General features: G+C 41.1%; 1 protein-coding gene across 2 annotated transcripts in view; it reads right to left on the reverse strand.

Moving 5' to 3' along the window:
* Positions 1–846: 846 nt before the first annotated feature.
* PARG (poly(ADP-ribose) glycohydrolase) overlaps positions 847–26,233 on the reverse strand; it is a 69,726-nt gene continuing 44,339 nt past the window's right edge. For both annotated transcript variants that reach the window (XM_054071871.1, XM_054071870.1), the window contains exons 12-18: positions 25,856–25,931; positions 22,820–22,967; positions 16,327–16,405; positions 15,310–15,418; positions 10,599–10,704; positions 5,348–5,476; positions 847–4,288 (exon numbers count right to left, since the gene is read on the reverse strand). In XM_054071871.1, coding sequence (XP_053927846.1) covers positions 4,122–4,288; positions 5,348–5,476; positions 10,599–10,704; positions 15,310–15,418; positions 16,327–16,405; positions 22,820–22,967; positions 25,856–25,931 — 814 coding nt within the window. In that variant the 3' untranslated portion in view covers positions 847–4,121. The remainder of the gene's footprint in view (positions 4,289–5,347; positions 5,477–10,598; positions 10,705–15,309; positions 15,419–16,326; positions 16,406–22,819; positions 22,968–25,855; positions 25,932–26,233) is intronic.

Consider the following 26,233-nt stretch of genomic DNA (forward strand, 5'->3'; position numbering starts at 1 on the left):
GTTAGATCCAATCAATTCCTGGAACATTAAGGAAAATCTTGTCATTATTCAATAACAGGATTTAGCTACTCAAAGCAATTTTCTTAACCTTTAATTTTGAGAAGGTAAGTCTTCAAATCTTAGCAAAATTAACATTGTGCTGTAGTGAAACACTTCGATCTGCACAATATCCTGATTGTATCTGGTATGCCAGGACGCTTTGATGAATGAAATAAATCAGCAACTTCAGCACTTCCACTTCCAGCTGAGAGCCCAGCGTACAGGCACAGAGGAGCGACGTCCTCGCCCATACTGGTCCATGCATGAAGGTTCTTCTGAAGCATCTCTAAAGGAGACAGAATCGTAGAATGGTTTGGGTTGGAAGGGACATAAAAATTCATCCAATTCCAATCCCCCTGCCATGGACAGGGACACCTCCCACTACATGAGGTTGCTCAAAGCCCCATCCAACCTGGCCTGGAACACTGCCAGGAATCGGGCAGCCACGACTTCTCTGGGCAACTTGGGCCAGGGCCTCACCACCCTCACAGCAAAAAATGTCTTCCCAATATCTCATCTAAATCGCCCTTCTTCCAGTTTTAAACCACTTCCCCTCGTCCTATCCCCGCACCCCCTGACAAAGAGCCCCTCTCCAGAAGTTACACTGACAGCAGTTACTTCTTTTTTTATCTCACTATGCAGACAGGAGCAACCACTACAACATTTTACAGTAAGAATAAATTACTTTGTTATATTTTGTGCCAAAAATACTTGAATTATAACATTTATTGCTAGAACTGTCCTGTAGTTTTATGCCAGGTACATTCACGTGCCTGAACTTCTGCCCTGCAAAGGATATTACGAGACAAAGCACACAGTATTGCTTCAGTCAGTTTTTTAATCATATTCCTACAAAAATCATGTAAACATTAGCATACAGATCCCGAAAAAAATCAATATAATATAACGGTGCATAAACTGTAAGTTTAGAGGAATGTCAGGAACGCTTTGCCAGTTTATAAATTAATATGTACAGTAATGGGTACTCATCATTAGATAAGAACACCTCAGAACCGAGGAATTTAGGTGCAGGATCTGTAAAACAACAGAAGTGCTCCGACACCAAACGACGACGAGGCAACACTGCTATCTCCATGGCTGCCTGCTGTTGTTTCAGATTCAGCGTTCAATTGAGCTGCTAAAAAGTATAAAACAAACATTTCAGTAGGAAGTTGATTTGAAATCATATAGCAAACACCCCTAAAGTAATAAAAAACCCCAAACCCAAAATATTTCATAAAGAGGTTTCTAGGAGAGTGAAACTGAAGCTTATGAGGCTGCACAGAGAGGTCATCGGCCTCTCCCTTCCACGCCGCTTCCAGCACGGTGCCCTAAGGCGTCTCAGGCTCAATACCACCTCTCAGGGCGTTTATAAAGGGAAAGTGGAAGGTGCAGGGAAAAAGAAAGAAAGATGCAGAGGATGGAGGGAGCTGATGCAAAATTCCTGCTTCCACATGCAGCATTCCGGGCAGTTTAGCTCTTTATTGAATTGGAAAATTGTGGGAATGTAACAGTGTTGTTAATTGGTTAACTCTGGGCTATTTTGCTTAAAAATACCCTCAAAATAACTATGACAGATCATCTCCAGCCTGTGATCAAAGTCACATTCCAAGTGTCCTTACAACATCGCCCTTTACCAATCAGGGACACGCAGCAGAATGCAGGATATATCCGTCTTATTCTCATGACTAATTAAACAGAGTTCATTTTCCTTTTCTCCCGTCCATACAACCATAATCTATAGGGGAAGAATACACATGGTAAACATCTCCTAGAGAATGATCCCAAATAAAAAGTACTCTTCCCCACTTTAGAAAATCCTCAGATACCAGTGAAAACATGGACTGCGTAAAATAACTGGGATTATCCTGGCAACACTTGACACTGCAAAATCTCTTAACTAGATCCCCAAATGTGAGCTTCAGAGACTCATTCCAAAGTCAAATGTATTCCTCCATTTCTGGAGTTGAAGTAGAATTTTTTGCCATCCCACTGCGGTACATTTTTCACACTTGACAAATCCCTTCCCCTCACAATGAAAATTAATATTGCACTAATAAAGATGTGTTTATTTACAAGGAAGGGGAGGTCAGATCTGGCCACCCACAGCTTTTTGCTACATTTTCCTCCCCGTTGCTTAGGAACAAATTCTGTTCACCTTTTCGATGGGAAATCCTGAGCAGTAAGGTGAAGGTTTGGCAGATAGCACCAAATTTCCATCCTTTGTCTCAATTAACAAAGTCCATTTATCACCAGCAAAGCATCTCAGAGCACTCTCACTGCTGAACCCAAGTGCCCAAATAAGAGCTTCATCTAAACCAGTGATTCCTACAGCCAGGATCTGAGCCAACTCTGGAACACCAGGAGAAAAGATTTCTGTTAACTCTAAGGACCCAAGTTGCGAACACAGAAAAAGTCCCCGAATTGCAGCCCAGATCTTTTCCTTACAACAGATGGGGACAGAGAAAACTGCCGCTAGCGGGAAGAATAGCAATAAACCCTTCAGCTGCTGTGTCTATCTCCTTCCAAGCAACACATTTGGCATTAGTGCCAAGATGCAGTGCTCTGAGGGTGTCTGTAAGTGACCCAAACTCTTCACTCATTTCCACCAGTGCAGCTCAGGCAGCAAGTGCTTTGTTGTAAACCAGACAGCTTCCAGCGTTTAATATCCATGTGGTGTTCCAGGCTTGGAAAGGTTTTATCCAATGTTAGCCAAAAGGGTTTCCTGATCCTACGGCTTTAGCTCACTACATTTCCTGCTGTAGATTTCACTTGTATTGCTAAACTGGTAATAGCAACCACGATGGACTAGGAAATCTAACAGAGAGGAGGTTAAACTCAGCAATTTAGGCTTAAATCACTGATAAACAAATGTTTCACTGAACTGGTCCTGCACATAGACCTGGAAAGGTTTTATCACAGCTGTATCTGCAGTTTTGTGTCAACTATGGATGTACTACAGCAACACTAATCTGGTATTCACAGAGCGAGTAGCAGCACAGTCTTTACACATCTTTCACCATCTCTTCGTTGTTCTTCTTCCCATGCCTAAAGAGACACAGGTGCCAGCTCCTAACAAGACCTCATATTCCTATCGATAGCCTCCTGGCTTTCCTCCCACTGATATGTAAGCAATTTCCATTTCCTCACTCTCATTATCCCATGGGTATCTTATTCACATATATGCATATTGTGAAAAAGGAGAACTGATATGGCAGTATAAACACAATGAGCAGACTAATTCACACGACGTTGCCAACAACAATGAACCTGGAGAAACCTGAAATATACCAACACGTCTGAGACCTTGTTCAGTGTTGTGACAAAAAGCACCAGAAAAAAGGTATTGAGGAGCTTCACGCTAAAATTGTTTCCCTCCACTTCTAACTTTGGTCACGTTTCTCCTCTTCCCACTCTCCCGTACTTCATTTTTTCTCTGCTTCTTCATCCACTTACATTTGATTCAATAAAGACTATGAAGTTGTAAAATGCATTCTAGTTCCTCCACAGTCTTCCCATGTTTAAACATGTAGTAAAAAAAATAGATTAAAACCAGAATGCCCTGCAGCATAACTTTAAGTTAAATGAACAAAATAGTCGGTAAGAGGTAATGAAATAATGAGAGTTTTCAGTAAGAACGATCATCACGACACTTCTCTCTAAAATCATCCCAGGAGCTACATGGCTGCCTGTACTCCAGCACTGAGCTTATGTGAGAAATCTGGGCAAAAGATCTTTGAAAAGTAAAGGCAAAGGAGCACAGAGAAATCTTCTCAGGTTTTTCAGCAATCTCTTGACTGAAATACAAATGTGTACCAAAATATCCTGCTTAACAAGGGATAATGCAAACCAGATTCACCAAAGAAATCTTCTCTGTATGCACATGGAAAAGGTTTTAATCTACGAGACCATCAAATGAAATATCTCGTCTCTCAAAGGTGGTTTTACTGTTTGGGTGTTGTATGCAACTACCAACGCAGTCAATATATATTAAGTGAAGCCAATTCATACGTGATACGCAGCAATTCACACGATATACCAGTGGGAGGAGGTGAATGATGTTCTGATCAAATGCATTTATTTTAATCCTCAAAGCACAACCCTTTTTCTTCATCGTCATCGTCGGTAGAATCTGCATAGGACTCAATGGTGTTGTATATGAAAGAGTACAGCTTAACGTCTGGTCCTGAAGTAGAACAGCTTCTGCATTCTTCATTGTAGTATCTCAGTAACAGCCTATAAATGTCCCCTTAAAAACAAAAAGAAATCATTAAAAATCATATAAGACCCTGCCATGTAAAGAAAGTATGATTGCAAATGAAGACTAGAAAAGCACCCTCACACTGAAACGCTGACTGGAACATCTCTTTAAACAAGCACTGAAAGAGGAGGTAGAGAAAAGAAGGCTCCTCAGAGCAGCCTTCCGATACCCGGCAGAGCTACAGGAAAGCTAGACACGGACTTTTTACAAGGGCATGGAGTGATAGAACAAGGAGGGATGGCTTTAAATTGGAAGAAGGAAGATGTAGGCATTAGGAAGGAATTATGTATGATCAGAGTGGTGAGGCACTGGCACAGGTTGCCCAGGGAAGCTGTGGATGCCCCATCCCTGGAGGTGTTTGAGGCCAGGTTGGATGGGGGTTTGACAGCCTGGTCTGGTCCCTTTGACAACCTTTGAGGTCCCTTCCAGCCCAAACTATTCTGTGACTCTATGAACTGAATACAGGGAGTGTGGCTGTTCCCAAATCTGTTCAGAACACAGGACAGGATCCCTCAAGTTTCCAGTGAGCCTTCTGCTCAAGCTATCCCAACATCAGGTTTGCAAACGCATTACTTATATGGCCCATTACCTGGCTCTCTGCTTCTGCCCCAGAAATTAAAGATGTTTAACAATCGCAGCAGGGCAGTGGGCACACTGCTTTTCTTGTATTGCTACAGGATAGCACATCTGACCACAGTCTTAGAAGATCAAACCAGAACCACTATAAGACAAACCTACATCAGGAACACATAAGCAGATTTTCCCTTTTTGAAGCATTTTGAGTTATTTTGCAAATAATTTCTGTCTACCACATGTTTCTCTATTCTCCAAATTCTACCTCCCAAGTGAGTTAGAAAAGGATTCTAGAAATCTTGTAACAGATTAACCCCATACAGCTGACCCTGAATCAAATGAGTTCCCAGCTCTGGAAACTGGGGCCCATTTCCTTGTGTTCAGGATTTTATGACAATAATTCTTATGTGACAATTTCTGCTTACAGAGGTGGTTCAGTCTCTTGGCTGCAAGAAAAGATTTCTTTATGCTTACCAACAGTTTGGCCCTTCTCACAGAGAAAAGTGTGCATGCTGTAGATATCCCGCATCAGCTCCGCATCTCCAAAGGTAAAATAAACTACATCACGACCAGCCTCAGCAGCCGCCAGTATCTGTATTAAGGCTGAAACAATAAACAAAGGTACATGCATGAATACATGATGAAACAATTGGCCGAACGGAAAAAAACAGCCTGAGTTTACAGCACAATTGCACCACCCATCTCCAGGCGAGCGCTGCAAAGCGATGTGAACAAAGGGGAGTTAAGGATTAGTTCCACTTGTAACACACATTAAAGACCACTGGGCACCGCAGCTCAGAGTGCTGAAGTATTCTGCTGGAGTCATCAGAGGTAACAACCCTTCCTTTCCAGATAAACAATGTACCTAAAAATCAAACAGTTTTTTGTCTGTGTTCCCCCAAGCATTTTCTGGCCATTACTTATCCAACAGGCGTGTGCCTGACAACGTAAGAAGGCAGAGCAGCATCTCACATCCTGGTTTAAGCTGCTTGCAGCGAGTCGCAGCTAGTGGGGTGAAAAGCACCCATCAGTTACACCACAACTTCCATTCTCTGCCACCCCTCAGAAGGAACAGAGCCAACCCCTTCACTAGGATGAGCTACACAAAGCAAGAGCGGACCCAACTTCCAGCTCCCAAGAGGAGACCTGGGGTTCTGTAGTCTCTTCCTGCAGGATTTAAGGTACATTTTCCCTGTACAGAAGCACGCAGCATGAAATAAGATGGCTCATTCTGACCTATGAAAAGTGAGTGGCAATGCCAGGAATGCAATTCAGGTTATTTAACTTCCAGATTTATGTCAGACTCACTGGATCGAGCTGCATCCCAAGTTACGTCAATGGCTAAAGTTATAAAATAGACAGACTTTGGTTTTCTATATGGAAAAGAAAGAAGAATGCTTCCTGCCTTGGAAACAGTTTTGTGAAGATTCATCTTGAGAAATCCTATGGGGTTAGTGATCAGGGTCCAGCTGAGCCAAGCCAATGACCACTGCAACCAGGTAGTGGCTCTGATTTAGCTACATTTTCTCCCTTCTCACCCACCTCCTGACTTCTGTGTAGCTCTTTGGTGCTCATCAGACACCACACCGAGCCTGTCCCCTCCACCCACCTGGCAGAAAAGTTATACCCCAAAAGAATAAAAAGCTAATTGTTTTCTGCTAGATCAGCAGCTGGATCGGCTGAGTGGAGGGTCTGCTAAGAGCAGTGATGCAAGGGAAGGGCACCAGGCCATACAGCCAAGAAGAGGAAAGAGGAGAAGAAAAACCAGGACCCCTTAGGCAGCACCAAACTATGCCAAGAGCGCAGCTTTTTCCTCAAGCAATATTGCAAGGCTGCAGCGTCAGACACGTGCAAACGCTCACATGTTCATTTCAGGTAACATTACACCAGTCCAAACAATGGACCGTAGCAACTATTTAATCTACCGCAGCTTGTCTGCCTTCAGAGACTGTGAGCACAGTTCTCACATTCATTCTTTCCTCTTCTGTGCAGTAAGTACAGTTCATTACAATGTGATTAATATTGTCTTTGTAAAGATTGATTTTAAATAAAATAGCATCTGTACTGCATCACCACCTGCTAGCGGAAACTAGATACAAAGCTGCTCATAGCTCAGGTCAAGAATCTTTTACATTTTCAAACAGAGACCTAATACAATCTTGCATTCTTTAATAAAAATCCCTTTTGTAAACCCATAACTATAGTTATGAATTACATGATCCACATATGAAATTAATCTCAATCTGGGAATGATATTTTAATTAAACTACTGAACCAGCTGTGGATTTGGTAAAGCTTCAGTAGTTCAGCTTTTAAAGGGTCTAATTAACTAGCTTGCATAAGGGAACAGAAACTAATGAATCTTATTATTCATTCCAAACAATGCAATTTCACTTCACAGAAGATATTAAAAATAGCCTACTCTTTATTTTGAATTGTTGTAAATCTTATAAATCAAGGGTCAAATTTCTGTCAAGAATCAGGCTTCACAATCTTCTGGGCATTAATGATCTACAATGCCACGGGAAATTCCCATGCTACCAATAGGGCGAGAAGCATCACAGGACGACCAGTAGAGCCTGCGGCACAGGGGATGGGAGGGATCTGGGCTCTCTCGCCTCTTGCCCAGAGCAGATGTGACTCCATGTAACTCTCCTGACTCACAATTGGAGACCCAGTGCTCCTTGTGTTACTGCCAATTGTGCAAGTTCAGACCTGCAGTGCTATCACGGCTGCTATCACGGCAGCACGTCGGTATCCCAGGCATTTACATGAGGCAAGATGCGTGCTTTTCTCTCCTTCCACAAACGTCTTTGTAAAGCTGATGGCAAGTCTTCCTAATGAACTTTATTTTTCTCAAATAAATAAGAACACCAATTTAGCTAAAGAATACTTTCACACACTTGTTAGAACTTAAGTTACGTATGAGACGCCTCCCCAGATCATCTCCTTTGTGTTTTCAACAAAACAACATTTCTCTAATCTTTAGGCAGTTGCACAGAGTCCCCTGCAGCTGGGAATAATTACATTATCCTGTCATTTAAGAAGCAAGACAAGATATTCCAACCTCTCCCAATTATATAAACATAATTTTTAAATATCAAAAAACCTAAGTTTATACTAAAATTTTTATGGGAAGATGCCTAACTTATCTGGAATCTGTTTTGTTCACGTACCACATCTTTCATTTATAAAGCTAGATTATTTTTTTCCTCCCGTAAGACTTTAGTTTTTGCATCATCTGTGACCTTGAGTGAGACCGGATTTTATACACAACCATGTTTCATTACTTCATGACTAATAAAAATAAAGATAAAATATCATAATGCATATGGCGCTTATCCAGCGATATCCAATTACATCAAATACTGTGGTGGCTCTGAAGCCTTTATTACAGATCCAGCTACCATTACTGAAAGGACAAAGGTGTATATTTAAGAATGGTAAATGAAAAAGCAAGATTTTAAACTATAAAAACTGTTTTCTCATTACAGTACACTGGGAAGCCAGTGTAGTCAACAAAAGCTATTTATTTGGGCTCAGTGACACCGGGATACTGATAATCTCAAGAGTTTTCCAAAATATATTCTGAATTTATGACTCCCTATGAAGTGTAAAAGACCATGTCTTTCTAAGACCATGTCAGGGGGGTTGGAACTAGATGATCTTTAAGGTCCCTTCCAACCCTAACTATTCTATGATTCCATTCTCCAGTGCAAGAAATTCGCTTATAATGAAGTGAAATTGAGAGAATCCGCAGTTCATAATAACCCGTTATCCAGCACTTCAGAACAGAAGGAAGAACACCTTTAGTAGTTACGACTGTTCAGGGAGTATTTGTGAACTAGAAAAGACTTCATTTGGGTATCACATATCATATGCAACTCTCTTCTGACCAAAGCACACAAGACAAACTGCTGTGCTCTTTCTGTATCTCATAATTCACACAATAAAGAATGAAGCCATCCTATTTCCAGGCGGCATCAGAACAGGCACATACTAAACAACTGGCTCCATATTCCACAGCAAATAATTGTCATTTAATTATCTTTATTGATTTTTTCAGAGTAAATTAAGAAACTAGGTTGAGTTTACAACAAAAGTAACTTAAGTGCAAGTTAAGCCAAAGTCTTTGTACGGTCTGCAAAAGGAAAGGGGAGAACACTTCAGAGTGCACACAGTCAGATGAATTTTCCACAGCAGCAGGAGTACTGTAACTTGCTGGTAAGTGTTAATTCTTGCAGATGCTGGAAAAAAACCCCAAGGCTGATCCAAAACCAGAGGAAAAATTACATAAGTGAAAGCTCAATCTAAAATACTCAGTTAAAATAAAACTGAGGGAATGTTCAAGTCTTTACATGCTTTTGTTCTGCCTGGAGTTCACATCAGAGTTAGGAAGTGCCACATCTCGTGGCTCATTTCTTTATCTAAATCAAAGACTTATGGGTGACCTCACCAAACGGACTCGGCTCTGGTGGCCTTGTCAGTATGCTTCTGTTGTGAGCTGTGATCGATGGGGAGAGGAAGGAAAGCATTCCAATCACCAATCCCTCTTCTAAAAGCTACATCCAGTGTGGAACAAGTAATGGCTTTGATCAAATAAGCCATATTGTTAGGGATCGTGCATTAAAAAATATTCATGGGATATTACAGTTCAGATCCAAGAGGAAGACTAACCCAAATCAAAGCATTTATTAAGCCTTCCTAATTTAATCATAATCAGGATGACCAGATCCTGCACTAAATACTACCTCTGATATTGATGATCTGCACTTGGACATCTATTTTATGGAATGGAAATCAAAGACAACTGTCAGGAAATTAATGAGCACTGAGAAAAAAACAGACGCTCAACGAATAAAAGCATTCGAGAAAGAAAACCAATGAAGCTGGCAGCCTGATGATTGCTTGTCTCAATGTAACTCCCAAAAGCTGCTCAGGAAAGCAAGGTTTAAATACTCTCCAAGTATCTGAAAATAACAAAAATGTAAATTTCTACTTAGAATGATATGAATCAGGGTCCCAGTTTAAATGTCAGGATCCATCAGTTCTTGACTTGATGGGGAAAAAAGTCTTAAATGAATGTAGGAATGTGATATCTGCTGCATTATAAATACTCTAATTAAAAACAGAAGAACAAGAGAAAGTACATGATATAGCAGGCAAGTCAGTAAAGAAAGATGCATGTCTGAGCAACTGGAAACCTTACTGGCAAACAGCAATATATTAAGGAGCAAAACTAAACATTAAGCACTGCCAGCAAGTTTGTGAAGCCTTGCAAATTACCAGGTACCTTAAACAGCTTTGTAGAGACACAAATTTTAGGCATAATCTAAAAAGATTGCTCCAGAGAGGTCAACTGACTTATAGGTCTGAGAACTGCAACCAACATCTTCATTTGTGAACTAACATTTCTTCTGAAGCCTTCACCATCCGTCCTTGTAAACCAGGCATTTCACCACCACCTATCCATCTCAAAGTTCAAACTGAAAACAGCACGTAACAGCAGCAGGCATTTTTATTGAGGCCACATTACTGATGGCCTAGACAGCAAAAGTAACGAACCAGTTCTATGGACAGGTGAACTAGTATTCCAATTCTTGGTTAAAACATATCAATTTGAACAAAACCAACCAATTTACTTAGCAACAACAAAAAGAAGGTCCAAGAATTAATATCTAAGTTATTTGATTAATTTAGACATTAATGATCTGCTCCACTTTACCTTTTAATCGGGAGTCCCCTCCAAAGGCACCGCATCCCCAGTTTCCTGTGGCTATTGCAGAGAGGTGTTGAGGTGGAACATTGGCTCGAGAGAAGCCGCAATAGGCCTGCAGGCAGACAAGAGTCAGGAAATGAAGCTGACAGGCAATCTGGTGTGGTATTTTCAAACACTAAGACAAGAACAATGATCAGTATTGTCTTCTAGCAATAGCAAATCCAAACTACTCCAACGCAACATTAGCCTTCCTTTAAGTTGAAAGTCAATCTCTAAAGAATTTAAGGCAAGAATTTTTCCCCATTTGGATGCAACTTAAAAACTGACTCCTAGGGATTTCATTACAGCTATAGGAAAATTTAGAGGATAGCCAAAGCAGAGAATAAATTTAACAGCAGATTGTACCACATATGTTGCCTTTTGGTCCATTCAGCATACATGAGAGCAGAACTGCTGTGTCCAGTATTAATGAAACGCCTCAAAACTGAAAATAAAATACAAAATGGCATCCCAGAATACAGGTCTGTTGTAGAAATAGAGTGGGAGGAAAAAGTGTGATATCCACTAAGAAAATGAGCAAAGGCAGGTGTTTCTATGTATAGAAAAAATGATAAATCTATTAGTTTTTCAACAGTACAAAAATGGACTGAATTGGTACAATTGTCTGGTACAGACTGAAGTACCCATGTTTTCACTCCAACCTGCTGTAAGCTGTAAATTCAGGCTTCTGCTGGTTATTATTTAGCAGGGTAACATGGTTCAGGGTTTGCATACAGCTGATCAGTGCTCCTCATGCAGTTCCTTGAGCTCTTTTGCATCAGAGCTATCAGAGTGCTTCATGTCCGAAGCATGTTGGTGTGAAACTGGCAGGTCAAGCTCATACTTCGGCTGTGTGGACAATAATTCTCCTACCTCCATCCTCCCGGGGAGGAAAATGGATTGATCTTGCAACAGGATGCCATTTCCTTTTCAGCTTTTACTTAATGGGCATCTATTTCTCAACTCACCAGGACATGGAGAAAAGACACCGTCTCATCAGAGACAATACAGAAGTCAGCAAATACTTGGAAAGACTTCAGCGGCAAAGAAGAAAAGTATCCAAATTAACGTTCCTCTATGATTTTTCACAGCAAATAAAGGACAAAATTAATCACTTTTTTTAAGAAAAGAGACAGCGCACCAATATTTCAAGTAGGTTTCACCTAGGGATCCAGGAATATGAAAGCTTTCTGTGCAGTTTTAAAGCAGTTGCTTCCATATGGGAAGAAGAGCAGTTTCTTTGAACTGCATAAATGAAGTCCTAAGTTGTACACAACTTCCAATATATGGTATCTTCTGTTATTTAGAAGCCGTATGATGTCTACATTTGGTTTGTTTTCATAGAACATTTACATATAGTTCTCACAGTTCACACTGTCGGAAATGTAACAGTTCTCCATACCATAACTCTTAGGGGACCATTTCTTGCCAAACACAAAGCTGTAGCTTTTTCTAATGGGTGACTGTTAAAATAGGCTTGACGACAGTTAGGGATGGACTGCAAGCGCAATTAAAATCAATTGTTCCTTAGGGTTTGGAAAGTGGAAATTGCCACTGGAAAAGTTATTACTAGGAGGAGTCTTTATTAGGCAATAATCTCCAAGGGCCAGCAAGAATGAAACAGTGACACCTCTTACATGTACATCTGCAAATCTTAATGCTGAAATCAGACAAGGATTCTTTTTTCCTTATTCTGAACAGCTTCAGGCAACCTCGCTGTCAGAGCATGGGTTAAACCAGAGACAAGGGTCAGCTTCAGGCAGCTGTCTTCTGAGAAACAAACCAAGAGTGAACATTGGGTCTTTAGGAGAAACAGATCTCATGAAGGAGAAATCATATAGGCTTCTAAGGAAATACAAGTTGTAAGAAGAATCACTTTCAGTTGTTTCAATCATTTATCAATGTCTACTATAATATCAGACAAACAAAAGAACTTCTGGAAACAAATGGATGCTAAGCTGCATTTTTTAATAGATAATACACTTGTATTTCAAAGCCTGTGTGCATACGCTGTGCTTACCAAGTCCTGATTTATTAAATCATAACAGAGGTAGAGTTGCAGCTTATTCCACCAACTCGTTTTTACCCACAGACATATCTTAATATTAATTTTAAATCAAACTGAAATAAAACACTACAGTACATTCAAAAATATTTGATTTGTTAAAATGTTACAGAACCTCCAATAAACTTAATGATTGGTTTTTTACTGTGATAAATAGAGAATAACTCAGGCTTAAGATCTACTTTGAATACCAATCAGTCCTCGTCCAACAGCATCAGCCAAACTGACATGTGGTATAAAAGTCACACGGATCTACCACAATTTAGTTTAAAAATCCAAATCCAATCAATAATATTGACAGTTGCAGGCAGATCATAAATTCACTGGAGTGAGTGTTTTGAATTTTGCACTAAGACATCACTGAAGTTTACAAAATCTATTTACTGTCTTTTTCAGGGCTAATTTCATTACCAACCATGAAGAAACAAGCTGATTAATGTTATTTTGGTCAAGAAGCTAAGCTTTTACGACTTAATTCAATTAGTCCTTCAGCACTGTACATAATTTCAGGAGGGATGGGGGGGAAGATGAGCTTTCAGGTATGTTTCCTTCCCCTTTCCGATGAGAATTAGGAACACAGTGCTTTGTGCTTGAATTTATTTCAAGTGCACTTTACATTATTCTATGGGGCCTTGAGCAGCCTGATCTAGTGGGAGGTGTCCCTGCCCATGGCAGGGGGCTTGGAACTGGATGATCTTTAAGGTCCCTTCCAACCCAAACCATTCCATGATTCTATACAGGGAAGCAGGAGACTGACAGGTATACAGGTGCTATTAATACTCTCGCTAAAGCAGATGCCTGCTACATCCATAATAATAGAAGCAAACTGAGCAGACTTTATCAATAGCATGTTTCAAACCCAATTATAAGCACAATAGAGCAGAATAGCTGTATAAGCATTCTTGTACTCAACTGTCCAGTAAACACAGCAACACCACTGCTATAACGGGACAGATCTTCACTGCCTGTGCCTCATGGCCCATTAGCCTTCTTACTAAGTTATGAGAACTTGCATGTAAACTGGAGATTGATACCAGGCATCTCTTGTTAGGAGACAGAAATTATGCGTGGGATAACAGCAAAAGCCTTGAAATCATTGGCACTGGTTGAAAGTGAAGACCTCAGAACTATCAAACAGCTCGCTGATGGCAATTAAGAGTCATTGAAAAAGTCCAGCCTCAAGAGCTGGGAAAAGACTGCTTTAGCTTCAAAAAAAAGAATTAGCAGTAGAGCAAGAAGGAAAACAAATAACACGCAAATCTCAGCCATGCAAGATGATAAAACACCTGCTATTGCTTGGGAAAGAAACCTCACGTTCCCAAACATTGTGAAGCACGTAGTCCAGGGCAAAGACCAAGGGCCGGGAGCCATCTAGAAACTCAAGTATCTTATTTAAGGACCAGACCCTACATTAGCGAGGGCAGGGGAGAGGATAAAGATGCTCACTGCAGTTCAAGGTTCCCTTATCAAAGAGCTCTTCAGCCTGGATAACCCTTGGAGCTAACTGTGTTGTTGTGTACAGATCCAGCTAATGCAGCATAAGGTCAAGCACTGAATGCTTTGAACACACAGTGATAATAATACGTAAGAATTATTAGTATAAAACGTGCTATTTATGAATGTGAGTCTAAAGGTTCTGTTTGAAGTGTTAAACTGGCTTGATTTATCAGTTTTCTCAACACTCCTATCACAGCAAGCTCTAACTGGCCTGTAAATACACGTATTCAGTTGCAACAGGCCTGACGGCTACTGTCCAAATAATGATAGGAGATTTATGAACAGCTGGAACTGGTCTCAAGATCATGTCAACACACAAAGAAAGACTCTTAGGTAATATGGCAACATCCCAAGAGCAAACAAGATTAGTGGAAGAAATGCAAGTGGCACTGTATTTATGAACTGTCTTCATGTTATAAAAGATGAGGCACTCCCTTCTCCATGTTGACTGGAGGGCTGATCAGAATTCATAGAATGGTTGGGATTGGAAGGCACCATGAAGGTCCAACCCCCCCCGCAGCGAGTAGGGATATCTTCAAACAGATCAGGTTGCTCACAGCCCCATCCAACCTGACCTTGCATGTTTCTAGGGATGGGGCATTCACCACCTCTCTGGGCAGCCCGTGCCAGTGATTCACCACTATCGGCAAAAAAAAAAAAAATTCTTCGTAGTATCTAAACTTCTCTTTTAGTCCAAAACCATTGCCCCTTGTCCTGTTGCTACAGGCCCTGCTAAGTTTTTCCCCATCTTTCTTATAATCCCCCTTTAAATATTGAAAGGCCAAAGCCAATCATGAGAAGAGAACCAAAAATAATAATTTGGAAGCAGAACAGGGGAGGGTTAACAAAAGGTATATTCACGTGTCACTTATGTTTTTGAAAGTTAAATAAAACAGAACTTTGAATGGGATGCCAAAGGACAAGAGTCATTGTATTTGACAAGCTTCTGCTTTAACACTGGACAGCAAGCCCCTGAAAAGTACACCTTTTGAGACACAACTAAGCAAGGAGTTCCTTAGCTGAAGAAAATACAACAATATTTGAAAAGGTACAATAAACACAATAAGCATCAATGAATCGGTCTTAGACTGCAGGCCACTGCAGGAAGTTACTCGCCTTGTTGAGCTCTCTTCTTATTTTCTCCGGACCAAACTGATCAAGGAAACGTCTGAAGTGAAATGCATCTATAGCAACAATTTCAGTGTAGCGTCGCTGCCATTCATCCCTAAAATTGGAGGGAGTAGAAAAGGTGATGACATTAGCTGTTTAATATCAGCCATAGAATTATGATGCAAAATGAGCAGCTCTGCAGGGAAGTTGGAAGCGGTTAGAAGCAGTTGGAAATGTGATCTCATAAGAGACAACAGAACACTGATTTGTCTTTGTGAGACGGGAATGAAAGCAGCATCAGAAAGGAGACAGGTCTCCCCGTACATTTAGAAACACTCTGGAGAGAATTTAGGCATCAACGTGAAACAAATCTAATTACACAGCACCATTTATTAAGTACACAAGAACACTGCAAGGTCAGAGAAAAGCACTTTGACTCTGCCTTCCTCCAACATTTAAATGAGAATGTGTGTTTCTATGCCAATTGGATAACACTATGATAAAATTGTTGGAGAAATAAATTCAAGAGCTCGGAGCTTTCTACTCTACTTGATGAAGTGCTTAGGGACATGGTTTAAGGGAGTGTTAGGAATGGTTGGACTCGATGATCCAGTGGGTCCTTTCCAACCTGGCGATTCTATGATTCTATGATTCAGATTCATGGTGTTAAATCTGCACTGTGGCACCTGCGGTGTTGTCAAACTTCCTGTGACATTACAATACAGAGTTCAGTCAGTATCTTAACACAAATGTGGATTAAACACATAACAGCAAACGATAGTTTAAGAACCAACATATTGGCAGATACCATTTATTAGCATTAGTATCTCATTATTAATATGAGATAACTTTCTTAGCTTGTTTGGCTTTACTGAAGAGAGCAAGGTCAAAGAGTCAAATTCTCTATTAAAGCGAATGCTAGGGAGTACTTAAGCACATGCTAGGAAGTATTTAAAGCACAGAGTTCACAAATCTACAACATTCATTTATTCCTTCACTTGAAATATTTATGTGGAACTTTACCTTGGGGTCTTATCTTCATGGCTTCTGGCCCACCGGTAGGTCTCTGCATAGCCTGTGTACTCACTGTACTGCTCAGTGCCTGAAACAAAGGATTTTCTGTATTACACATGATACGTGTACATATTTTTTCACTTGGCAAACCTTTCATAGCAATTGTTCCTTCTCCAAATGAACATGCAGCTCTTGAAAGTGATGGAAAAACAGAGATTCATAACTGCACCAAGAATACGAGACCTGGTGATCAGAGGAAGCTTCTGCTCCACCGACGATGTGCAGTATCCACCATAGAACATTACAGGTGCAGATCTAAGTATGCTGTCCAGTATGTAACAAGAAGACAGCTTCCAACTCTGCCACTCTCGAGTTCAATAGCTTCTCAATAAACTGCCTGTCACTTTTAAAGTTTCCCTAGCTAATACCTGGTTAAGAAAGATTGCCAGCCTTCGCACCACCAGCATTTTGCTTGTCTTTTTTCAGGTTACTATCTGTAAACATGATGATAAAATAGTCACTCCACTGTTGAAAACACCGCAACCCTACTTCATCACAATTTAGCCCGTGTCTGGGCTGACAGTTCAGGAAACACGAGAAGAAAAATAGAGGGAGATTCAAAATTGTATGCACAGAGCTTTACGTTTATACATTTTATTTAACAAAATTTAAATGCATAAAGGCAAAAGAAACCCTGATGGTCAGAAGCCAAGCAGATTTCCGGCACACCACTGTTATCCAGCTTGTTGCCTTCCAGGACAGGCAGGGCTGTTACACTTCTTAGTCTCATTGCTCAATAAATCAACTCTTTCTCTTGTAATTGTTTCACCTTGCACTAGAGCTGCTGACACAAGTGCTCAGATATCACAGCAATTAGCGGCACTGAATGGACCGAAAGGCCACTGCTCTCAGCTGTGGCGGTCAGGAACAAGAAGCTCCTTCTGTAAAAGCCCAAGGACCTGCAAACCCACAGTTTGGAACATACTTGGCTGCTCTGTGAATAAGTCCAGTGGAGCATCTTGGCCAGCATTAAGGAAGTAAGAAAACAGCTCAGTAAGACCTCCAGTAATTAACCATTATGCTCTGCTATGCCAACTGCTTTCCAAAGGTTATCCCAAGACCATGGAGGAAAGCATTTTAAGTGAGAGTAAGGATCATAACCTTTCTAACACGCTGTCTTTTACCCCATTTTGCCAAACTTCAGGGTGCTGCTTCAAAACCTGGGAACGCACAAATGCTTCAAAGAAACAGTCCTAATGTTATGCCACAGCAAAATCACAACTTCCCCCCTTGTTTTAAGCTCACAACAGGTGAATTTCAGAAGTAGGGGACTGAAAAGAATGCGTTGTTTGGAAAATTTCAGCTCATTCAGGTATGGCTTGGCACAAGTTACAGACAGGAAGAGTAAGAAGAGAACTGTTAAGCAACCCCATAACGAGAGTGACACTAGTTCTGCCTACTAATTTAACAGGAAGAACAAGTTTTAGAAGGAGGTGGAAGCTGACAGCACAAAACATCTGATTACTAAGACTACGGCACAGATCAGTGATGCTCTGAGAATGCAAATGTTTAAACTTAAATCTCAAAGTGTTTCAATCTCTAAATAATAATAAAATAAAACAATCAGAAACATATACTCATCCACTTTTAACCTCATCTGAAAAGGGAATTTGAATGTTTGCTTTCAGTAGCTCAAGCACAGGAAACACAAGTTGTTAAAAATTGTTTGAAGTTACTCATATACTTCCAGACATTTTCCTCATTTACCCAAATTCATTTTAACTGAAAAGACTTCTCAGCGCTTCTTTAATTCCTCTGCCCTATTACCCACTCACTACGTATTAAGATTTGCCAGGATGATTTAACCACACCGAAGGCACACAAACTGCACTCAAGGCTATTTTAAACAGTTGCCATGTAAAATGAGTGGGATGGTCAGATTCCTCAACTGAGGATTCCCTTCCTGTTACAAAACCAAAGTCTCTCAAATTGTAATTGCAGAATATGCCTATGAATTCACACACATCCATGTTCTCATACAAAGCACAACTGCGAGCAGTTCAGAAGTCAGACTTCTATAGACCTTCAGCAAGACTTTCCTTGACCCAGATAAAATTCAGTTTTACTGATTGCTTGGGAAAATGGTCTGAACAAAGAGTAAGACAAGACAGACAAGGGAAGTCTGTGACTTCTCCAACAGCTCCCTTAGGGAACAAGCTAACAAAACATCCAGCTTTGGAAAGCAAGTACTTCCTTTGGTGTCTAGCATGTGGAAAGAACAGACTAGGTTATCAAGACAGCATAACAGGATAGATTAAATGACAGCCAAAGTATTAAGCTGACTTTTTCGAGGTTCATTGTTTTCATTAATTTTCACGGAAGTGCAGTGTCTGATGACGAAAGCATCAGGAAACAAACAATCAAACAAGCAGATACACATATATATCAAAAAAATCAATAACAGAGACACTCAAAGAAATCACACTAACTCTTAACTCAAGAAAACCAAAGTAACTCTTAACTTCCAGAAAACCAAAGTTAATGAAAATCAATGGGTTTTTTAAGTCAAGCTTTGGAAATCTGTCGGACAGAAATGGTTATACAACTGGCAGCACTTTTGCCAGTGAACTGCTGGGACACAGAATCACAGAGTCATTTGGTTGGAAAAGACCTCTCAGATCATCGAGTACCAGTCCACTACTAAACCATATCCCTGCGCGCTTCATCCACCCATCTTTTGAATACCTCCAGGGATGGGGATTTGACCACTTCTATCTTCCAATACCTGACAGAAAACTACTGTGGCTGGGAGAACAGAAGCAGTATGAGATAAACTGAATATCGTAATGCTTCTGAAGAATGTATTTTCTTCCCATAAAAAAAAAAATAAAGGGGTAAAATCCCCAGGGCCTAATATAGCATAATGGCACAAGCTCCATCAGAACTGTAAAAACAAGCTACAAAACCTACCTCAAGTCAAAAGGAAGTACCTACATATATCAGTCAAAAATACATTCTTTGTGAAATTCTTAATAGTTCAGCATCAGACAAACAGCAAAATTGCCAAGGGTTGGTGATTATGGGACCTCAGGCACCTAAAAAGCATTGCAATTAATACTAAAAATACATATGCCTTTCTCAGACTCCAGAGTCCAGCTTCTCACTTGCAGGTGATCTATACGGCATTATAAAGTTCTCAAGGATTGGGAAAACCCCCATCATGCTGTCCCTCGAGCATTTCTTAGGAGCTAGAAACAATAACTCTGAAGAGGCAGCACCACCAGTACTGAATAAAAAGCAGCATATGTGAAAAAAACACATGTGCATTTATATTTGTGGCTACAAAATGATCCACATTTACTGCAAAAAGTGAGGGGCAGGTCCTTCTTTGCCTTCGAGGGATGTGATTCTCCCCCTGTACTCTGCTCTCATGAGACCCCACCTGAAGTCCCGCATTCAGTTCTGGAATCCCCAAAATAAGGATATGGAACCGTTGGAATGGGTCCAGAGGCAGCCATGAAGATGATCCCTGGCTTGGAGCAGCTCTGCTATGAGGACCAGCTGAGTGAGTTGGGGTTATTGAGCCTGGAGAAGAGAGGGCTCTGTGGAGAATTCATAGCGACCTTCCAGTACTGAAAGAGGCTACGGGAAGGCTGGGAAGAGACTTTTACAAGGTCATGGAATAACGGGATGAGAAGGAATGTCTTTAAATTGGAGCGGGAAAGATTTAGATTGGACATTAGGAAGAAATTCATGACGAGAGTGGTGAGGCCCCGGCACAAGTTGCTCAGGGAAGTTGTGGATGCCCCATCCCTGGGAGTGTTCAAGGCTGGGCTGGAGGGGCCCTTGAGCAATGAGCGGGAAGTGTCCCTGCCCATGGCAGGGGGGTTGGAACTGGATGATCTTTAAAGTCCCAAAGCATTCTATGATTATCTTGCACCAACATCAGTTTTCTGGCTGTCCAGGCAGTGGCACAATCAGCCTGCTAAATCCAGCCGAAAACCAACTTTCCCCTCCGAGTAAAATTTCAGCTGAATTAATTATCTGATCTCATTTACTGCATGGGTAATGTGTTTAGGGATCTTACAATGCATCACTAAGATGCTGTCAGGAGTGGCTGTTGTTCAATTTGCAGATTTTAAACAAACAATGGACTCTGCTTCCTCTGCTCTTAACGCTGCACAAGTGTAGGTGAACACAAAAAGGAAAAAACCTGTATGAAACCCACTGCCACTTATTCACAGCTCTACCAGGAATGCAGCCATGTGAATCTCTGGCATTGCTGCTGACATTGCCGTAGGAAGACATCTGTGTTGAAGAACTTGGCTGTTTGCATGACTAGTTCCACATTCATGACAGCAATGATCTTAACCAGATCCTGTGCAATCACAACAAATTTAATTTCTCTCCAATTTCTCCGTCTTCTGCAATCTTCAGCTGCGCAGCCATTATATCCATTAGGCCGCTGAGTCAAGATGCATCACAAAGAATGTAATTTATCAAGAGCATTATGACAAACAGTGGCAACTTGGCCAAGAACTAAGGTGGAAGAGCTCCAGGGATGAAATGAAAGTGATGGAATGGCCATTTCCACTAGAGCAGAACACCATCCCACAAATGCTAATTGCAAAACAGTATAAAGTACTCAAGAAAACTAAAAGAATATTGTTGCAGTGAAAAAGCATCCTCACCTTTACTTGTTCGTGCCAAATCAGTATTTTTTTGCAGGGGAATGGAAGACATTAAGTGTTTTCCCTTGATCAGTTACTGCACAGGCTGATGGCTGAGCTCTGGTTTTACCCTCCCCAGAAGGACGGTGCTTAAATGTGTTAATCTCGTTACAGGAGCATAAAAAATGCACACCAGAAATCAGCCAAGGATTTTCTGACTCATTTGTTTAAAAGGGAATCACAAAAGCCAATTTAGCAACAAGTATCCACAGAAAAAGCATTCATTTTGGCAGGATAGAAAAAACAAAATAAAACACTGTCTTAAAGATTACCAAGTATAAGACTGAAAATCAAAGATGCTCTGCCCGGTACAATCAATAGCTCAAGACAGAGGAAGATTCACACAACCTACGCTCCAATTTCTGCTGCGCAGGCGCATGACAGAAAGAAGTGCTTTGGAAGGACTTTTCCAAGAAATGTGTTCTAATACTAGTACAAATTCCTGACTGTTGAGGCAGCTCAGGTAACTAAACCCAACATTTTTGCTGTAGCAGACTTAAAATTGTAAAATATACATGATCTGCTAGAATATTTGCCCATAGGACCTGTCTGATCAAATACGTTTTCTTTCTAACTGTTCTTTGGAGTAAGTAAAAAATATCGCAGCACCATTTTATTTTGCAGTCATGAAAAACGCTCACTGTGTTCCCGCAAGCAGAACTGACATAAACAGAACGACCTGGGCCTCCCTGGTTCTCTGTTAATAGTGACATTTGATGTTCTTATCCAAAGGATAATAATACATTCCCATTTCTACAACAGAGGTAGAAACAAAAAGAAAACCACTTTCAGTAGAGCACTGGGCAGAGAGCGAATCTCCACAGACAGCCCCTCAACACCACACTGGAGAACATTTTAGGTTTTGATCTTCTGATTACAAACCCACAACTAACTCATAAGTAACAAACAAACATGCACAACTTGAAAGATCAAAATCTTGAAAGAAAAATCCTTAAGAAACATTTTCTAACTTTCTACCCTTTTTAATGGATTTAAAGCTGATTTCCTCCTCTTCCACTTCCTCCCCATTTTGTAACTAGAAGGCAGTTCCTCTCCTCAGAGTTTTCAATCCCATTGGTCACACCAAATGTTACAATTTCCACACTGGAAATTTCCTGCCATGGATCAGGTTGCTTAAAGCCTCATGGAACCAGGCCTTAAACACCTCCAGGTATGGGGCAGCCACAACTTCCCTGGGCAACCTGTGCCAGTGCCTCCTCACCCTCACAGAAAAACATTTCTTTCTGACCTAATCTAAATCTCCTCTCTTTTGGCTTAAAATCATTCCCCCTTGTCCTATCCCTGCACTCCCTGATAAAAAGCCCCTACCCAGCTTTCCTGCATGCCCTCTTTAATGGAAGGTTGCTATAATGTCTCTGCAGAGCCTTCTCTCCTCTAGGCTGAACAACCCCAACTCTCTCATCTTGTTCTCACAGCAGAGGTGCTCCAGCCCTGGGAACATCTTTGCGGCCTCCTCTGGACTTACTCTAACAGATTGATGTCCCTCCTCTGTTGAGGATTCCAGAACTGAACGCAGGGCTCTAGGTGAGGTCTCACCAGAGCAGAGGGGTAGAATCTCCTCCCTCGCCCTCCTGGTCACACTTCTTGTGACGCAGCCCAGGACATGGCTGGCTTTCTGGGCCACAAACTCATTTTACTGGCTCATGTTGAGCTTCCACTAGCACACTAAACATACTATGAACCTTTAACTTGAAATAGTTTCCAAATACAAAACCAGAATGAGGTGTGAAGCATTTTCTGCAAAGACTAACCTGTGATGATAAGACATTCATTGTGATCCAAGACTTCAGTGATGAGCCTTGATACAATCAGCTCTGGGTTGATTAAAAAACGAATCTCTTCTTGTACCAGTCCTGCCCCAGTCACACCACCTCCAACAAAACGGTTTGCAAAATCAACCTAACAAAAATATATTCAAGAGTATTAGGAGACAAGCAAACAGTACAAAACCCTTCCATTTGCCAAGGTAAACAAAACCTTGTATGAATTTAATAATTCTATTGAAATCTGCTGCTACCACTTAAAAATACCCACGGCAGAACAGAGCGTGATTAACAGCTTTCCTTGCTTGCCTTTCTGCTTCTCCAAAAGCTTAACGCAAGTGAGATATTACACAGCAAAAACAACATTTTGCATCTCAAATGCTTTGAATCCAAGTTTTGTGGGTTTTCTCCAAAGAGTTTTGTGCTTTTCTTAAATAAGTGTATATTTAAGAAGAAAAAATATTTCAGTAAATGTGAAAGATGAAAATAGCAAATTGCAGTATTCTTCTTGCATTTTGTGGACACTGAAGAATCAACCTTCACTTAAGAAGGTTGTCTTTCAATAAGCATTCTGCCCTCGCTGTCCACACTGAAGCATTTTTCGATCAGTACTGCCCGTGTACCAGCTGTTCTGCACCTAAAAGAATCTCCCATGAATTCTCTTTGAAATGCACTTGAACCAGGCAAGTAATTTTGATCGTTACGGTTCCTGCTTCAAACAAGAGAAGCTGGACTATTTTTGCTGCAATAATACGTATTTTGCAAATCACATATTTATACAAACAGTTACAAAAAAGATATGGTCTATTCAATTAAGTGATTACTGTTTACCAAATTAACTGTCCATACAAATGTATAATTTTTAGAAGTCACTTCATCTTTCAAACGCTATTACCTTCTTACTGGTTTTATTCAGACAGCTGATGAGAGCATATTTACAAGAGGGGAACAGAAGTTGCTGGAGGGACATGAACACCTGTGTAGATCACAAACCAATACCTGAGTCAGATACAAGTCTAAAGCACTCTGAGAGCCGGCCATTGCAATAGCAAGCATTCCTGAACTCAGCCCTGAAAGTATCAACAGACCCCAGTTTTGCTGAACTTGACTACGATACAAAAAACTAACAAAAACTAACCAAATGTTCCCTGCATCAGGGCCTCAAATGCACTCTACCTGTGCTGCACAGCCTCACCTCCTCTGCTGACACCCACTTGCTGACTTGATATCTAGGGCTGACACTGGTCACCTTGCCTTCGTCTGATGACCACCAGCCCATCAGCAGAAACTGTTACTGTCACATCTCTGCTCTGCTTGCCCCATCCAGTGGCCCTGCCAGCTGAGGCTGGGGTCACTGTGACTCCTGCAGTACCTTGCTTTGGTCACCCCACCTCTTCCTGGAGTGAATGCTCCTCATCTGAGTGGAGATGTTTTGTTTGGTAAGACTCAAAATGGCCAGGAGGAAAAATACTGTGTCCTTGGCAATATTCACTTTTACAGAGTGCAACAGTACACAAAAAGCCATAATTCAATCTTCTCTCACCTCTGAGGTTACGCTATAGTTTAATAGAGAGAGAGCAGATAATTTCCTGCTGCCTGGCACAGAAGGACCTGAGGGTGTTGGTCGACAGCCGGCTAAACAAAAGCCAGCAGTGTGCCCAGGTGGCCAAGAAGGCCAATAGCATCCTGGATTGTATCAGAAAAGGTGGGGCCAGCAGGACCAGGAAAGTGATTGTGCCCCTGTACTCGGCATAGGTGACGCTCCACCTTTAATACTGTGTTCAGTTTTGGGCCTCTCACAACAAGAAGGATATTAAGGTGCTGCAGCATGTTGAGAGAAGGGCAAAGCTGGTGAAGGGGTTGGAGAACAAGTCTTAGGAGCAGCGGCTGAGGAAACTGGTGCTGTTTAGCCTGGAGGAGGCTAAGGGGAGACCTTATCACTGTCCACAACTGCCTGAAAGGAGATTGTGGTGAGGCAGGTGTTGGTCTTTTCTCCCAAGTAACAAGTGACAGGAGAGAGGAAATGGCCTCAAATTGCACCAGGGGAGGTTCAGATTGGATAACAGGAAACATTTCTTCACCAAAAGGGTTCTCAAGCACTGGCAGAGGATGCCCAGGGAAGTGATTGGGTCACCATCCCTAGAAGGATTCAAAAGACGGGTAGATGAGGTGCTCAGGGACACGGTTTAGTAGTGGACAGGAACGGTTGGATGAGATGATCTCAAAGAACTTTTCCAACCAAATGATTCTATGATAAGTGGTTATTACTGAGCAGATGCTAAGTTCTTACTAATTTCAATACACATTTAAGTGCTGAAGTTTCATAAAGCCATGAGACACTGAAGTCTGAGCAAAAAGCATCACTGAAAACAGTCCCCCCTCTTCTCCCTCCTCCCTTTCCTTTGCAGGACTTGTTCCTGGCTAAAGAAGTCATAATTTATTTTTTTTTTTTAATAACCTAACTCTGGAAGGCAGACTTTATTTTCTCTCAAAAGAAAAGCAAAACGCAAACAACTAATTTGCAAGCTCAGATGTGTTCCTTGCTATAGATATGGACAGGACATCCTCCTCACGCATTTCTTTTGCTGACTGGCTCCCAGATGGAAACAGTGGGGCTGGCAGCAGCAGGGAAGTCTCCTGAACCACTGACCTGGTCACTGCCTGGGGCACAAGAATAATTTCTTAAAAATAAATCAAAACCCTTGACAACTCATCAAAATCACAGCCTGAAACTTTCTTGTCAATCTCTGATCCTGGCTTGAACCAAAGACCTGAAGCTGTCCAGGGCTTGTGATTTTCTGTCAGCTCTTTCTGTACCAGGTACATGTGCAAACCTAGATGAGCTGGGGAATACTGACAGCACTAAGACTGCCCACGGAATTAATTTTGACGCTTCTTTTATGCTGCATAATATCTTGTCATATAAGTCTATTTATGATAAATATATAACATTGTTAAACTGGCAGATTATAAACATATGACAAAAACATGACATAAGGCACATACACTGTTTTCTGCACTTACCTGTAGCATACCATGTCCATTGCTTTCGATGGTGCCTTCATAGGTGACATGCAATCTAGACAGCTTTTTCTGAGACCTGTCATTGAGGAAAAACATTGTACAGGAAGGATAATTATATAATCTCCACGGCAAGACATCAATTTTAAAAGAAAACCCATCCAAACCTAAAATTCTCACACACCTTTAACATAAGGTGGTTTATAAAAAAACCTTCATGGACTAAAGAAAATGCATTTGCCTTTCAAAAACAATTTGTAAAATTTTAACAGTCAGTTGTTCAGCTTCTCCGCCTCTTTCACCATAAACCCCCACATTCAAAATAGAAGCTCTACATTTTTCAGACAAGTTTGTCCCACATTAACTTGCTAACAAGCAGGA

The sequence above is a fragment of the Cuculus canorus genome, chromosome 7 (genome assembly GCF_017976375.1).
Source record: "Cuculus canorus isolate bCucCan1 chromosome 7, bCucCan1.pri, whole genome shotgun sequence".
In the NCBI taxonomy this organism is placed as follows: Eukaryota; Metazoa; Chordata; class Aves; order Cuculiformes; family Cuculidae; genus Cuculus; species Cuculus canorus.